General features: G+C 43.8%; 1 protein-coding gene across 1 annotated transcript in view; it reads left to right on the top strand.

Annotated features, from left to right (window-relative positions):
• Window positions 1–14,383, top strand: part of PGK1 (phosphoglycerate kinase 1) — a 29,459-nt gene that overhangs the window by 13,363 nt on the left and 1,713 nt on the right. Inside the window, exons 6-10 of the mRNA XM_038417343.2 lie at window positions 1,778–1,897; window positions 10,388–10,502; window positions 11,231–11,410; window positions 13,081–13,258; window positions 13,542–13,640. Coding sequence (XP_038273271.1) covers window positions 1,778–1,897; window positions 10,388–10,502; window positions 11,231–11,410; window positions 13,081–13,258; window positions 13,542–13,640 — 692 coding nt within the window. The remainder of the gene's footprint in view (window positions 1–1,777; window positions 1,898–10,387; window positions 10,503–11,230; window positions 11,411–13,080; window positions 13,259–13,541; window positions 13,641–14,383) is intronic.

The raw sequence follows: 14,383 nt of genomic DNA on the forward strand, positions 1-14,383 counted from the left end.
AGAGTGCTTGCAACCTCTCCCAGCTCGGTATCATCCACATATCTTATAAGCGTACTCTCCTCTGTTATCTAAGTTTAAATACTGACTTTTCCTGACCTAGGATTGACCCTTGTAGAACCCCACTCAGTATGTTCTCCTCGTTTGACAGTGAACCATTGAACATGGTCTTTGCCCCAGTTGTGCACCCATCTTGTAGTAATTTCATCTGGACTACATTTTTTTGTTTTGTTTATGAGAATGTCATATGGGACTGTGTCAAAAGCCTTACTAAAATCAAGATCTATCGCATCTACTCCTTCCTTCCTATCTACTAGGCCAGGTTGGTTTGGCATGATCTGTTCTTGACAAATCCATGCTGGCTATTCCTTGTAACCCTATTATCCTCTAGGTGCTTACAAATTAATTGTATAGTAATTTGCTCCAGTATCTTTCCAGGTACCAAAGACCTGCTGACTTGAGCTTTCCCACCACATGGGAAATGTACATACAGCTTTACCTTCAATAGCCTTGTGACATTATTTCTGGATGTATGCTGAGAAATCCCAAGTTCCATTGTCCGCTAACTAAGTTTAGTCTTGAAGGACATAGTCCATGGAGCTTTTACCCATACCCATGCACCCTTTCTGAGCAAATGGCTGAATTTAACCTAGCTACCGTATAGTCTAATCCTGTTCATTTTGTAGCTATTTAGAGTTTACCTCTTCTTATAAGAATTGGCAAGCATATGAACTTTGAACTGACTTTTAGGCTATTGAAACTTAAATCACTTGAGAGACAAAATGGATGGGGACTTTTATTGCACCAACTTCTGTTGGTGGAAGGTACAGGCTTTTGAGAGCTCTTTTTCAGGTCTGGAGGAGGAAGCAGAGGGTCTGGCAAAATAAAAATTCAGACAGATTATTAAGCAAAAGGGATAATGCATACTGGAAATGGTCACTTGAAACGAGTGGGCAATTGGGGGTTAGATTGTTATGCATAAAGAGTTTGAAGTGGGCAATTAAAGGGTAGCAGGCTGTGTGTGTGTGTGTGTGTGTGTGTGTGTGTGTGTGTGTGTGTGACAAATTTTTGTAATGAGCCAAAAACCAGTGTCCCTGTTAAGTCCATGGTGTTTTGGTGTCTAGTAGACTTGTTTAAGGTCCCAGGCTAGCCTTTTGAAAGCGTTGTACAAGTTTTCCTTGAAGACGAGTAGTGAAAGATTGGACATAGAGTTAAAATCACTTGGCTAGGACTTCTCTAGACTATCAGGCAAACAACTCTGTAATTGTTATCCTTTGCCCTAAAGATTTAAACTTAGTTCAGCAGACATCTATATGTGTGGGATGTGGATATATACATGCACAAACTCCAGGGAGGGCCTGCTTGCTGGCACAAGCAGGAAAGGCTTTATTTCATAATCCAGGGCTGTGTGAAGATGAATCTGCTTTGATTTTTGTTATTCCCACCCCAGAATTTCAGATGTTGGCCCTTGCTGTAAACATACCTTGCATGTCAAATGGTCCATGCAAAAATTCTCTGAGCTATCTACAGAACACTAAACATAGTAAGATTAGATGCATGTGTGGTCATTGGTTTTCATACAAATCTCTTGCTGCTGTTGCTATTATTATTATTATTATTATTATTATTATTATTATTATTATTATTGTAGCTGAATAAAGGGTTAACATATGCTGCTGTGGACGTTAAAGGTCCCCTGACACAAGGAATGTTAGCATTTCGCTGTTGGATGACTCTTATACAGATTACAGAACTCTTTCCCCCCCTTTTGATTTCACAGCTCCATGGTAGGCGTTAATCTGCCTCAGAAAGCTGCTGGCTTCCTGATGAAGAAAGAACTGGATTACTTTGCAAAGGCTCTGGAGAGTCCGGAGAGGCCCTTCTTGGCAATCCTTGGAGGGTAAGAGCCAAAAGTGTATCAGACATGCTGTATTTCATTTTAACACATACCCACTTGAATGGTAGAGTGATTGAACAGTTCTTCCATTTTGTGTTGTGAACAAAAATTATTTTCTTCCTAACCAAAAAATGGTATGCAAATCTTGAGTCCCATGTAATTCACACCCTACAGAGGAGCTGACTGGCTCTGTCCACTCCAGTGTTGCTGGCAGGCTCTGTTTGAATACTGTGCTAGTTTTTTAGCTGCCCTAATCAGAGTAAGAGTATGTCTATGCTGCCCACGTTACAGTGCGGCCATGGCCGCGCTGTGACGTGGGCAGTGTAGACATGCTTTATTGCCGGGGGAGAGCTCTCCTGGCGATTTTAAAAAAGCAAACCACCTTCTTGAACAAGGGTTAAAGCGCTATATATCCTGGCACTTTTAGTGCTAAAACTTTTGTCACTCGGGGGTGTTTTTTTACATCCCTGAACGACTAAAGTTTTAGCCTGAAAATGGCAGTGTAGACACAGCCTTAGCCAGCAGCATTATGCTGTGCAAATGAACCAGAAGAGCTTTTAGATGCAAACAATGGCCCTGATACAGAAGGTTGTCAACAACCTTTCTACTGGGGTTCAGAGTACAGACCTAATGCAAACTCAACGTCTTTCTGTAAGTTGACACTACCTGTCATTATGCAACTGTGACCTACTAGCTAGATTCACTTCAGCTCTTTACAGGCGATTAATGAACACAGACTTTCCCCGGGGGGACAGCTGTTGAGTAACTAGGAGTAATCTTCCCATGTGCTGCTCATTCTTGTGGCATGTGTGTGCTCTTTTCAGGTTGGCATGTTGGTTCTGCCAGGGTACTTTTGACCCTGAGGAATGAATAAAAACACAATGTAGGCGCCTGGCTAAGTGATATGAGGCTTGGACTCTGCGTAGCTTCTTGTGGTCCAGTAAGACATGATTATTAAGTAACATGAACACTCGTATTCTCTTCTGAGATTCCACTTACTCCTGCTTCTCGTTCTGCGCAAAAATTTAACCTGTTTCTTAAGAAATACTGTTTTATTTATAGAATATAAAAAGCTCACACTTCCGTTGTTTTTGTTCTTCATACCATGACCTGGGCTTAGCGACACTCTTAGCAATGCTGCCTTTATTGACACCCTTCAGAATCTTAGAGTCACATCTTGCCTTCTGTAATATGCACATGCCAGTCTAGGAGAGTGGTAGGAGCTGCATGCACAACACCAATGGCAGCATTTGGCCTAAATGGTTCTTTCAGAATTAAAGGGAGCAGCGCTTTAGTTCTTGGTAGTGGAAGCTCCCGTCAAGTTGCATCTTGAATGGACAGATTATCAGAACATCAAGGTTATTGGTGAAATCAAGAGATCACACTGCAAATAAGACCATAAGAATGGCTGTACTGGGTCACACTAATGGTCCATCTAGCCCAGTGTCTTGTGTTCTGATTGGCTGATGTCAGGTGCTTTCAAGGAAACCAACAGAACAGGGGAGTCATCAAGTGATCCATCTCCTGTCATCCAGTCCCAGCAACTGGCAGTCAGAGGTTTGGGGACACCCACTGCATGGAGTTGCATTCCTGACTGTCTTGGCTAATAGCTAAGGATGCGAGTTTGTCAGAGGTCACGAATTCCGTGACTTTCCCTGACTTCTGCAGCAGCTGGTGCACCTGGCTCAGGGGTAGCTCATGCAGCCCCTCTGCCAGATGCATTGGCTGCTGCTGGGGCAGTCTCGGGCCACCGTGCCTCCTCCCCAAGCAGTCAGGATGCCCCCCCCCCCAGTTTTATTCACGGGTATTTTTAGTAAAAGTCATGGACGGGCTATGGGCCGTGAATTTTTGTTTACTGCCAGTGACCTGTCTGTGACTTTTAATAAAAATACCCCTGACTAAAACGTAGCCTTACTAATAGCTGTTGATGGTCCTCTCCTCCATGAACTTATCTAATTCTTTTTTGAACCCAGTTATAGTTTTGGCTTTCACAGTCTCCCCTGGCAATCAGTTCCACAGGTTGACAATGTGGTGTGAAGAAGTATTCCTTTTGCTTGCTTTAAACCTGCTGCCTATTAATTTCATTGGATGACCCCTAGTTCTTGTGTTATGTGAAGCGGTAAATAACACTTCCATATTCGCTTCCTCCACACCAGTCATGATTTTATAGATCTCTATCTAAACAGGGGAGTTTGAGTGGGAGTTCTGTTGGAGGAGAAGGTAGTTGTACTTGGCTTTGTATTTTTAGTATTTGTGTGTGTGTGTGTGTAGGGGCTTTGTGCTGGGAGAGCAGCTGAGCCTGATTAGGGGGTGGGGCTTTGTGCTGGGAGAGCAGCTGAGCCCTGCTTAGGGGGTGGGGCTTCTGACTAGGGGTCCTATAAAGGTAGCCAGCCAGTCAGGCAGCGGCACAGGAGCTAGCAAACAGAGCTCTAAACAGGGGAGTTTGAGTGGGAGTTCTGTTGGAGGAGAAGATTAACAGGATTTAGGTGGGAAGGCGATGACAGATACAGAGGCAGCTGTGGGAGTGACTCCTGTAATGAAGGACACATTGAGGATGACAGGATGTGGAAGCTGTGGTATGTACATGTTCCTGGAGGGGGGAACCGGTAAGAGTTTTTTCTGCATGAAATGCCATCTGATAGAGCTGATGGAGGAAAAGATCCGAGGTTTGGAGATGCAGGTGGAAAGTCTGGTTGAGTTTAGGAAGGGGTTTGAGCAGATGATGGAGCAAAGATATGAGGTATCTGAAGGGAAAAGCTCAGACTCACGGATGGAAGCAGGGCTGGGGAATTTTGAGGGGAGACTGGGTGAGGAAAGTGGTCAGTGGAAACATGTGACTCAAAGAACCAGGCAGAGGAAAAGATGGGCTAGTGAAGGAGAAATAGAGCTTAGGAATAGGTTTGCAGAGTTGGAAAATGAAGAAGGGGCTCAGCAGGTACTTGTTGAAGGTGGAAGGGTAAGGAAGAAGAGAAGAGAGGCTAGTCCTACAGGAAAAGCAGAAGAGTCAAGGGAGACTAGACCAAATATGAGCCCCAGGAGGATACAGGATGGGTTGAAGAAGATTATAAGGGAAAATAGGAATGGAAAGAACTTGCAGCCAGAGGGAACAGGAGAGAGACTCGAGAATAGCAGTCACCAGGAAAAGGCAGGTCTATGTGATCGGGGACTCTTTATTGAGAAGAATAGACAGGCCTGTAACTAGAGCTGATCCAGAGAATAGAAGGGTGTGCTGTCTTCCGGGTGCTAAGATATGGGATGTCGACCGGAGGTTGAAAAGGATCCTAAAGGGAGCGGGAAAGAATCCCCTAATTATCCTTCATGTGGGAACAAATGATACGGCTAGATTCTCGCTGGAAAGTATTAAGGGAGACTATGCTAGGCTGGGGAAGATGCTTAAGGAAATTGAGGTTCAGGTGATCTTTAGCGGGATCCTTCCTGTTCCTAGAGAAGGGCAACAAAGGTGTGACAAGATTATGACTGTCAACAGATGGCTTAGGCAGTGGTGCTATAAGGAGGGCTTTGGGATGTATGGCCACTGGGAGGCATTCACGGACAGAGGCCAGTTCTCTCGGGATGGACTTCATCTGAGTAGGGAAGGAAATAGACTTCTAGGATGGAGGCTGGCACAACTGATAGAGAGCTTTAAACTAGGAATTAAGGGGAGATGGATGGGAGATGTCCAGGAAATCTCCACGCCAGATTTTAGCATTGAGAGGGAAGAAGACGAAGTAAGAAAGGATACAGCTGTGGGTAGGAGAATGTATATAAGGAGCGAGGGCGGTGTGGATACTAGTCTAATAGGTTATACTGGCTGTAGAATGACTGTGCCTAATAGGGTACAAAATGTGACCGAGGCCAAACAGCAAAAATTAAGATGTTTGTACACCAATGTGAGGAACCTAGGTAACAAAATGGAGGAACTAGAGCTACTGGTGCAGGAAGTGAAACCAGATATTATAGGGATAACAGAAACATGGTGGAATAGTAGTCATGACTGGACTACAGGTATTGAAGGGTATGTGCTGTTTAGGAAAGACAGAAACAAAGGTAAAGGTGGTGGAGTAGCATTGTATATTAATGATGAGGTAGAATGTAAAGAAATAAGAAGCGATGCAATGGATAAGACAGAGTCCGTGTGGGCAAAAATTACATTGGGGAAGAAAACTAGTAAAGCCTCTCCTACGATAGTGCTTGGGGTGTGCTATAGACCTCCGGGATCTAATTTTGGATATGGATAGAGCCCTTTTTAATGTCTTTAATAAAGTAAATACTAATGGAAACTGCGTGATCATGGGAGACTTTAACTTCCCAGATATAGACTGGAGGACCAGTGCTAGTAGTAATAGGGCTCAGATTTTCCTAGATGCGATAGCTGATGGATTCCTTCATCAAGTAGTTGCTGAACCGACTAGAGGGGATGCCATTTTAGATTTAATTTTGGTGAGTAGCGAGGACCTCATAGAAGAAATGGTTGTAGGGGACAATCTTGGCTCAAGTGATCATGAGCTAATTCAGTTCAAACTAAATGGAAGGATTAACAAAAATAAATCTGCAACTAGGGTTTTTGATTTCAAAAGGGCTGACTTGCAAAAATTAAGGCAATTAGTTAGGGAAGTGGATTGGACTGAAGAACTTACGGATCTAAAGGTAGAGGAGGCCTGGGATTACTTTAAATCAAAACTGCAGAAGCTATCAGAAGCCTGTATCCCAAGAAAAGGGAAAAAATTCATAGGAAGGAGTTGTAGACCAAGCTGGATGAGCAAGCATCTTAGAGAGGCGATTAAGAAGAAGCAGAAAGCATACAGAGAGTGGAAGATGGGAGGGATCAGCAAGGAAAGCTACCTAATTGACGTGAGAACATGTAGGGATAAAGTGAGACAGGCTAAAAGTCGAGTAGAGTTGGACCTTGCAAAGGGAATTAAAACCAATAGTAAAAGGTTCTATAGCTATATAAATAAGAAGAAAACTAATAAAGAAGTGGAACCGCTTAACACTGAGGATGGAGTGGAGGTTAAAGATAATCTAGGCATGGCCCAATATCTAAACAAATACTTTGCCTCAGTCTTTAATAAGGCTAAAGAGGATCTTGGGGCTAATGGTAGCATGACAAATGGGAAGGAGGATATAGAGGTAGATATTACCATATCTGAGGTAGAAGCAAAACTGAAACAGCTTAATGGGACTAAATCGGGGGGCCCAGATAATCTTCATCCAAGAATATTAAAGGAATTGGCACCTGAAATTGCAAGCCCATTAGCAAGAATTTTTAATGAGTCTGTAAACTCAGGAGTAGTACCGAATGATTGGAGAATTGCTAATATAGTTCCTATTTTTAAGAAAGGGAAAAAAAAAGTGATCCACGTAACTACAGGCCAGTTAGTTTGACATCTGTAGTATGCAAGGTCCTGGAAAAAGTTTTGAAGGAGAAATTAGTTAAGGACATTGAAGTCAATGGTAAATGGGACAAAATACAACATGGTTTTACAAAAGGTAGATCGTGCCAAACCAACCTAATCTCCTTTTTTGAAAAGCTAACAGATTTTTTAGATAAAGGAAATGCAGTGGATCTAATTTACCTAGATTTCAGTAAGGCATTTGATACCGTGCCACGTGGGGAATTATTAGTTAAATTGGAGAAGATGGGGATCAATAGGAACATCAAAAGGTGGATAAGGAATTGGTTAAAGGGGAGACTGCAACGGATCCTACTGAAAGGCGAACTGTCAGGTTGGAGGAAGGTTACCAGTGGAGTTCCTCAGGGATCGGTTTTGGGACCAATCTTATTTAATCTTTTTATTACTGACCTTGGCACAAAAAGTGGGAGTGTGCTAATAAAGTTTGCAGATGATACAAAGCTGGGAGGTATTGCCAATTCGGAGAAGGATCGGGATATTATAGAGGAGGATCTGGATGACCTTGTAAACTGGAGTAATAGTAATAGGATGAAATTTAATAGTGAGAAGTGTAAGGTTATGCATTTAGGGATTAATAACAAGAATTTTAGTTATAAGCTGGGGACGCATCAATTAGAAGTAACGGAAGAGGAGAAGGACCTTGGAGTATTGGTTGATCATAGGATGACTATGAGCTGCCAATGTGATATGGCTGTGAAAAAAGCTAATGTGGTTTTGGGATGCATCAGGAGAGGCATTTCCAGTAGGGATAAGGAGGTTTTAGTACCATTATACAAGGCACTGGTGAGACCTCACCTAGAATATTGTGTGCAGTTCTGGTCTCCCATGTTTAAAAAGGATGAATTCAAACTGGAGCAGGTACAGAAAAGGGCTACTAGGATGATCCGAGGAATGGAAAACTTGTCTTATGAAAGGAGACTTAAGGAGCTTGGCTTGTTTAGCCTAACTAAAAGAAGGTTGAGGGGAGATATGATTGCTCTCTATAAATATATCAGAGGGATAAATACAGGAGAGGGAGAGGAATTATTTAAGCTCAGCACCAATGTGGACACAAGAACAAATGGGTATAAACTGGCCACCAGGAAGTTTAGACTTGAAATCAGACGAAGGTTTCTAACCATCAGAGGAGTGAAGTTTTGGAATAACTTTCCAAGGGAAGCAGTGGGGGCAAAAGATCTATCTGGTTTTAAGATTCTACTTGATAAGTTTATGGAGGAGATGGTATGATGGGATAATGGGATTTTGGTAAGTAATTGATCTTTAAATATTCAGGGTGAATAGGCCAAATCCCCTGAGATGGGATATTAGATGGATGGGATCTGAGTTACTATAGAAAATTCTTTCCTGGGTATCTGGCTGGTGAATCTTGCCCATATGCTCAGGGTTTAGCTGATTGCCATATTTGGGGTCGGGAAGGAATTTTCCTCCAGGGCAGATTGGAGAGGCCCTGGAGGTTTTTTGCCTTCCTCTGTAGCATGGGGCATGGTTGACTTGAGGGAGGCTTCTCTGCTCCGTGAAGTCTTTAAACCATGATTTAAGGACTTCAATAGCTCAGACATGGGTGAGGTTTTTCATAGGAGTGGGTGGGTGAGATTCTGTGGCCTGCGCTGTGCAGGAGGTCGGACTAGATGATCAGAATGGTCCCTTCTGACCTTAGTATCTATGAATCATATTTCCCCATAGTCATCTTTTTTCCAAGCCAGAAAGTCCCAGTCTTTTTAATCTCTCCTCATATGGAAGCTGTTCCATACCCTTAATCATTTTTTTTTTTGCCATTCTCTGTACTTTTTCTGTTTCTAATGTATCTTTTTTTGGAGATGGAATGACCAAAACTGCACGTAGCATTCAAGATGTGGGCATACCATGGATTTATGTGCTGACATGCTATTTACTGTCTTCTTATCTGTCCCTTTCCTAATGGTTCCTAACATTGTTAGCATTTTTGACTGCTGCTGCACACTGAGCAAATGTTTTCAGAGAACTATGCACAATGACTCCAAGGTCTCTTGTTTGAGTGGTAACAGCTAATTTAGACCCTATCATTTTTAATGTTCTTATCACGTGCATCATCTTCCAGCTTGGGACTGCTGCTGGCTGCACAGGGTGTGGGACTTCTATATGACCTGATTGCTGGGCTGCAACAGTGTTAGGAACATTAGGAGCCCAACTGCTTAAAATGGTGTTGGCATCAGTGCACTGTCTGTGCTGTGGCTCCTGGTGACGTAATGTCTGTGGAGTTGAACTGGGGTTGGTAATAGTGGGGTAAATCCCTAATATAGACAAGCCCTCTGTTGGAGAAGAAAATCTGCAACACTTGGTATTAAAGAGAGGGGAGAGCAAGAGATGGGTTCACGTAGTGCCATCTCTGAAATTTTAGTTATATTATGGACACTGTCATAGAATTGTGATCTGAAAATTGTGTCTAAAATAGACTCCTTTTCTTTTTGGAGGAGAGTGATTCTGTACTGGCTTTGCTCTTGAAGCAGTTCAAGTAGCTTGAAGGTGGCTTTTTTTTTTTTTTTTTTTTGCTGTACTTTTAAGTTAATGGAGTGGTAGTGCTGGGCTAATTACATAAACTGAGCATCAGGGGCCAGTGTGAGATCACAGTGGGTTATGCATTGGCTGCAGTCAAGAACTCTGATGATCTAATCCCAGCTCCGTTGCTAGCTTTCTTGGAAGCCTGGCAAGTGTCACTTTTTCTCCCCAGTTTGTAAAATGGGAATTGTAGCCACTACATAGGTGTGGTGAGGCTTGAATAGGTAATATTTATACAGTGATATGAAAATATTAAGTGCTGAATATTTATCTCCTAGGAGTTGCTGCCAGTGCTGTTGTAGTATTACTCCCTGATTTTGTTATACCAGCTGTTGCAGGATGGCCTTGAGATGTAAAGCCTGGAGCATATCAGGCTGAGTGTTGCAATTCTTGGGTGGCTAAAATGGCTCTCCCTTGCATGTTGTGACCTCCTGCAAGGTACAAAGATCCAGCAAAAATGTGTTGCTTAAATCAAAAAAAATCCTGCTCAAATAGTGTTGTCTAACTATATTACTTGCATTCTCTTCCTTTCTCCTCCCACCAGAGCTAAAGTTCAGGATAAGATTCAGCTCATCAATAACATGTTGGATCAAGTCAATGAGATGATCATTGGTGGTGGAATGGCTTTCACTTTCCTCAAAGTACTCAACAATATGGAGGTATGAAACCAGCAGTTCTGCCTGTTTTAGTGGGGGGAGGAGGAGGGAGGCCAGGTGCTTGCACTAGATCATTCTCTCTCCCTTCTCCTGGAGTTCAGAACTGAAAGTTCATAATCTAACTCGAGAACAAATGTAATACTGAGTGGTCTCAATTTGCCAGCTTTATGGGGGCCTATCGCTGAGGTCTGGATGCTGTCAAGGAATGAATAATAATTTGAAAGTAAGTACTTTGGGCCTTGGGCGAAGCTCAGCCCTGTACAGAGAGCCAGCAACAAAGGCAATCCAGTGTCAGCCTTCAGAAAAGGAATTCTGTGGGGCAGAGGACTCGTGCTGACCCTCAGCCCAGGGGTGAATTCTCTTAAAGTGCATGTTAGGTACATCTCCACTGCAATAAAAGACCTATGGCATTGCTATGGCTAGGTCAATTGACTTGGGCTTGTGAGACTCAGGCTGTTGTGCTATACAATTGCACTTTAGACACTTGAGCTTGGTCTGTAGCCTGGGCTCTGACACTCCACGAGGTGTCTTCACTGCTATTTTTATCCCTGACCCCAAATCAGTAGGCCTGGACTCTGAGACTTGGTATCACTGTGTAGATAGCCCCTTGGAGCCTCAAAACAAGCTTTCCCTGCTGCTTCAGATTGGTAGACCCATAGCAACCCCTCCATAGTGATTGAAAGCTGAAAGAAATTCTTTTCAAATATCCCACCGCACTCTTCCTCCTCTAGATTGGCAATTCTCTGTTTGATGAAGAAGGATCAAAGATCATCAAGGACCTGATGGCCAAGGCTGAGAAGAATGGTGTGAGGATAACTCTGCCCGTTGACTTTATTACTGCAGATAAATTTGATGAGAATGCACAAAGTGGGGAAGCCACTGTGGCCTCAGGGATCCCTGCTGGCTGGATGGTAGGTGTAATAGATTCATAGATTCCAAGGCCAGAAGGGACCATTGCAATCATCTAGTCCAGAGTTGGGCAAACTAAGTCCCGCAGGCCACGTCCGGGCTGCAGGACCGTCCTGTCCAGCCCCTGAGTTCTTGGCCCGGGAGGCTCGCCCCCAGATCCTCCCCCGCGGTCCCCCCTCCCCCACAGCCTCAGCTCATTGCTCTGCCAGTGCAAGGCAGAGCCCGGCCTGACCTGGTGCTCTGTACTACGCAGTGCAGCTGACTGTCCTGGTGCAGCCGTGCCACCAGCCACTGGTGCTTCAGACAGTGTGGTAAGAGGGCAGGGTTTGGATAGAGGGCAGGAGAGTTTGGGGGGGTGGGGTGGTCGGGGCCAGAGGTGTGGTTGGGGGTCAGGGTGCAGTGAGGGTGAGGTTGAATGGGAGCAGGGGTCCCGGGGGGGGCAGTCAGGAAGGAGCAGGGGGTTAGATGGGGTGGTGGTGGGGAGTTAGGAGCAGGGTGGCCAGGGGCAGTCAAGGAGAAGGGGTGGCTGGATGGGGCAGGGATCCTGCAGGGGGAGGGAAGAGTCAGGAAGGAGAGGGGGGTTGGATGGGGCGGAGGGGGCAGTTTGGGGCAGGGGACTGAGAGTAGGGGGTGTGGATGGGGCAGGGGTCCCCGGGGGGCCATCAGGGAACGGCAGGAGTTGGATGGGGCAGGAGTCCTGGGAGGGGGCGAGAAGCAGGGGGCGGGCCATGCCTGGCTGTTTGGGGAGGCACAGCCTTCCCTAACCGGCCCTCCATACAATTTCAGAAACCTGATGCGGCCCTCAGGCCAAAAAGTTTGTCCGCCTCAATCTAGTTTAACCTTCTGTGTAGCACAAGCCATAAATCTTCCCCAAAATAATTCCTTTTTGAACTGGAGCATTTTTTTTAATGGTTAAGTAACCTCCCTGTTAAAAATTTACACCTTATTTCCCGTCTCACTAAATAAACTAGGGAAAGTACACTGGGAAGAGGATAAGCATCTTTTCTAAGATTCTGTGCAGGAAGCTTGTGCATGTACTCAGCTGTGTAGTGTATATTGACTAAAGTTAAGAAAATATGTGTCTTGTCTTGCATTTTTAAGTATAAATCTTGAGTAACTTTTCTGATACTAAGATGAGAAAAATAAAATTCCCTTTAAAACCTGATTTCAGATCAGAGAGGTTCTGCCTAAAATAGGGGATGTGCAATTTCTGTATTTAGACTTCTCTCCAAGGCTCTGAGTGCTTTAACTTTCTTTTCAAATGACTGTTCATAATAAGAGAAATATCACAGCAGGCTTCACCATATAGCAGCAACCGCTAGCAATTTCCTCCTAGTTCCTCAATATTCACTGCATAGGGAGGGGAAAAAAGCTCTCACCTCTTATGCAGTCTGTTGCTGTTCCTGCACCAACAATGAGCTTACTGCATTATAAATAAGTTCACTAGTCCTTGTCCCAAGGAGGTGACTGTGTCTTTCAGACTGACACAGATCAGATGTGGCTAGCACCTGTCAGGTTGATGTGACTGAGAGGTGGTGCAGGAATCTCTGATTTAGTGAGATTGTGTGTGTGTGCTGGGTTTTTTTTTAATTATTTAAGGAAGCCACCTTATATGTAGGTGGCTTCTGATGAAGCTGTACAGTAATTGCATCCATGTTCTCTTACCTTTTAGGGCTTGGATTGCGGTCCTGAAAGTACTAAGAAGTTTGTGGAAGCTGTGGGCAGGGCCAAGCAAATTGTGTGGAATGGTCCAGTTGGTGTATTTGAGTGGGAAAAGTTTGCCAAAGCAACCAAAGCACTGATGGATAAAGTTGTGGAAGTTACTGGCAAGGGTTGCATCACCATTATTGGTAAGATTTTGTGTAGATATATTTTTTCCCTCTTAAATTCAAATGGAAAAGTTGCTGCTTGCTGGCATCAAGTTACAAAGTGATTGTAAAATCTCATGCCCTTAAGGGAATGTTCAGTTCTGCTCTGGCAGCAAGTGTGGCCTTGAAGGGTGCTGAGCACACTGCTGCGGTAGACTCAGCTGACACACAGCCTTGCGAGGAAGAGCAGATTCTTCCATGCCAACTTTCTCTTAGTAGGATGAATTTAAATTTCCTTCTATCTATAATTAATTTGCTTTAAAAGGTGGTGGAGACACTGCTACCGCCTGTGCTAAATGGAACACCGAGGATCAGGTCAGCCATGTCAGCACTGGAGGTGGTGCCAGCTTGGAACTTCTAGAGGGTAACTTCTTTCCTTCTATTAATCTAGTTCAGAAACTGAGCGGGGGGAGTAGATCTGCTGGTTCTCAGCTAGCCTTGGGCTTACTTTGGGGTGGCATAGTAATGTAATGTGTCCCTTGTATTTCACCAGCCATAGGACGTGCTTTGTCTCTACCTTTTGAGATACTTAGTGACTTTTTTATTTTAAATGCTACTTTCCTTCCTTGCTCTCTACTCCCTTTCCTTTCCTCTTTTCTTCCAGTACTATTCTAAAAACAGAGTTTCTCATTCCAGAAGGGGCAGAAATGAATTGGTAGGAACTAAAACACACTATTTTAAGAGCTCACCTTTTTGTTTTTGGTTTTTGGTTTTTTTTTTTTAAACTCCCGGCCATGCCTTTGCTCCAGCCCACCCCCATTTTTTTAAAAAAAGGAAAAATTTAAACATGCTAAGAGGCTTTGCCTCAGATGCTAACACCAGGAATAGTTAGTTAATCCTTGTAATAGTTCTTTAAAGGGTTTCATAAAGCAACCGATGTAAAAAGGCTGAATAGTCTGTACTTATAGCCAAAATTTACAAAAAGAAAAGGAGGACTTGTGGCACCTTAGAGACTAACAAATTTATTTGAGCATAAGCTTTCGTGAGCTGCAGCTCACTTCATCGGATGCATTAAAAAAGGAATGCGTCGATGAAGTGAGCTGTAGCTCACGAAAGCTTATGCTCAAATTTTAGTCTCTAAGGTGCCACAAGTCCTCCTTTTCTTTT

This window comes from Dermochelys coriacea, chromosome 9 (genome assembly GCF_009764565.3).
Source record: "Dermochelys coriacea isolate rDerCor1 chromosome 9, rDerCor1.pri.v4, whole genome shotgun sequence".
NCBI lineage: Eukaryota > Metazoa > Chordata > Testudines > Dermochelyidae > Dermochelys > Dermochelys coriacea.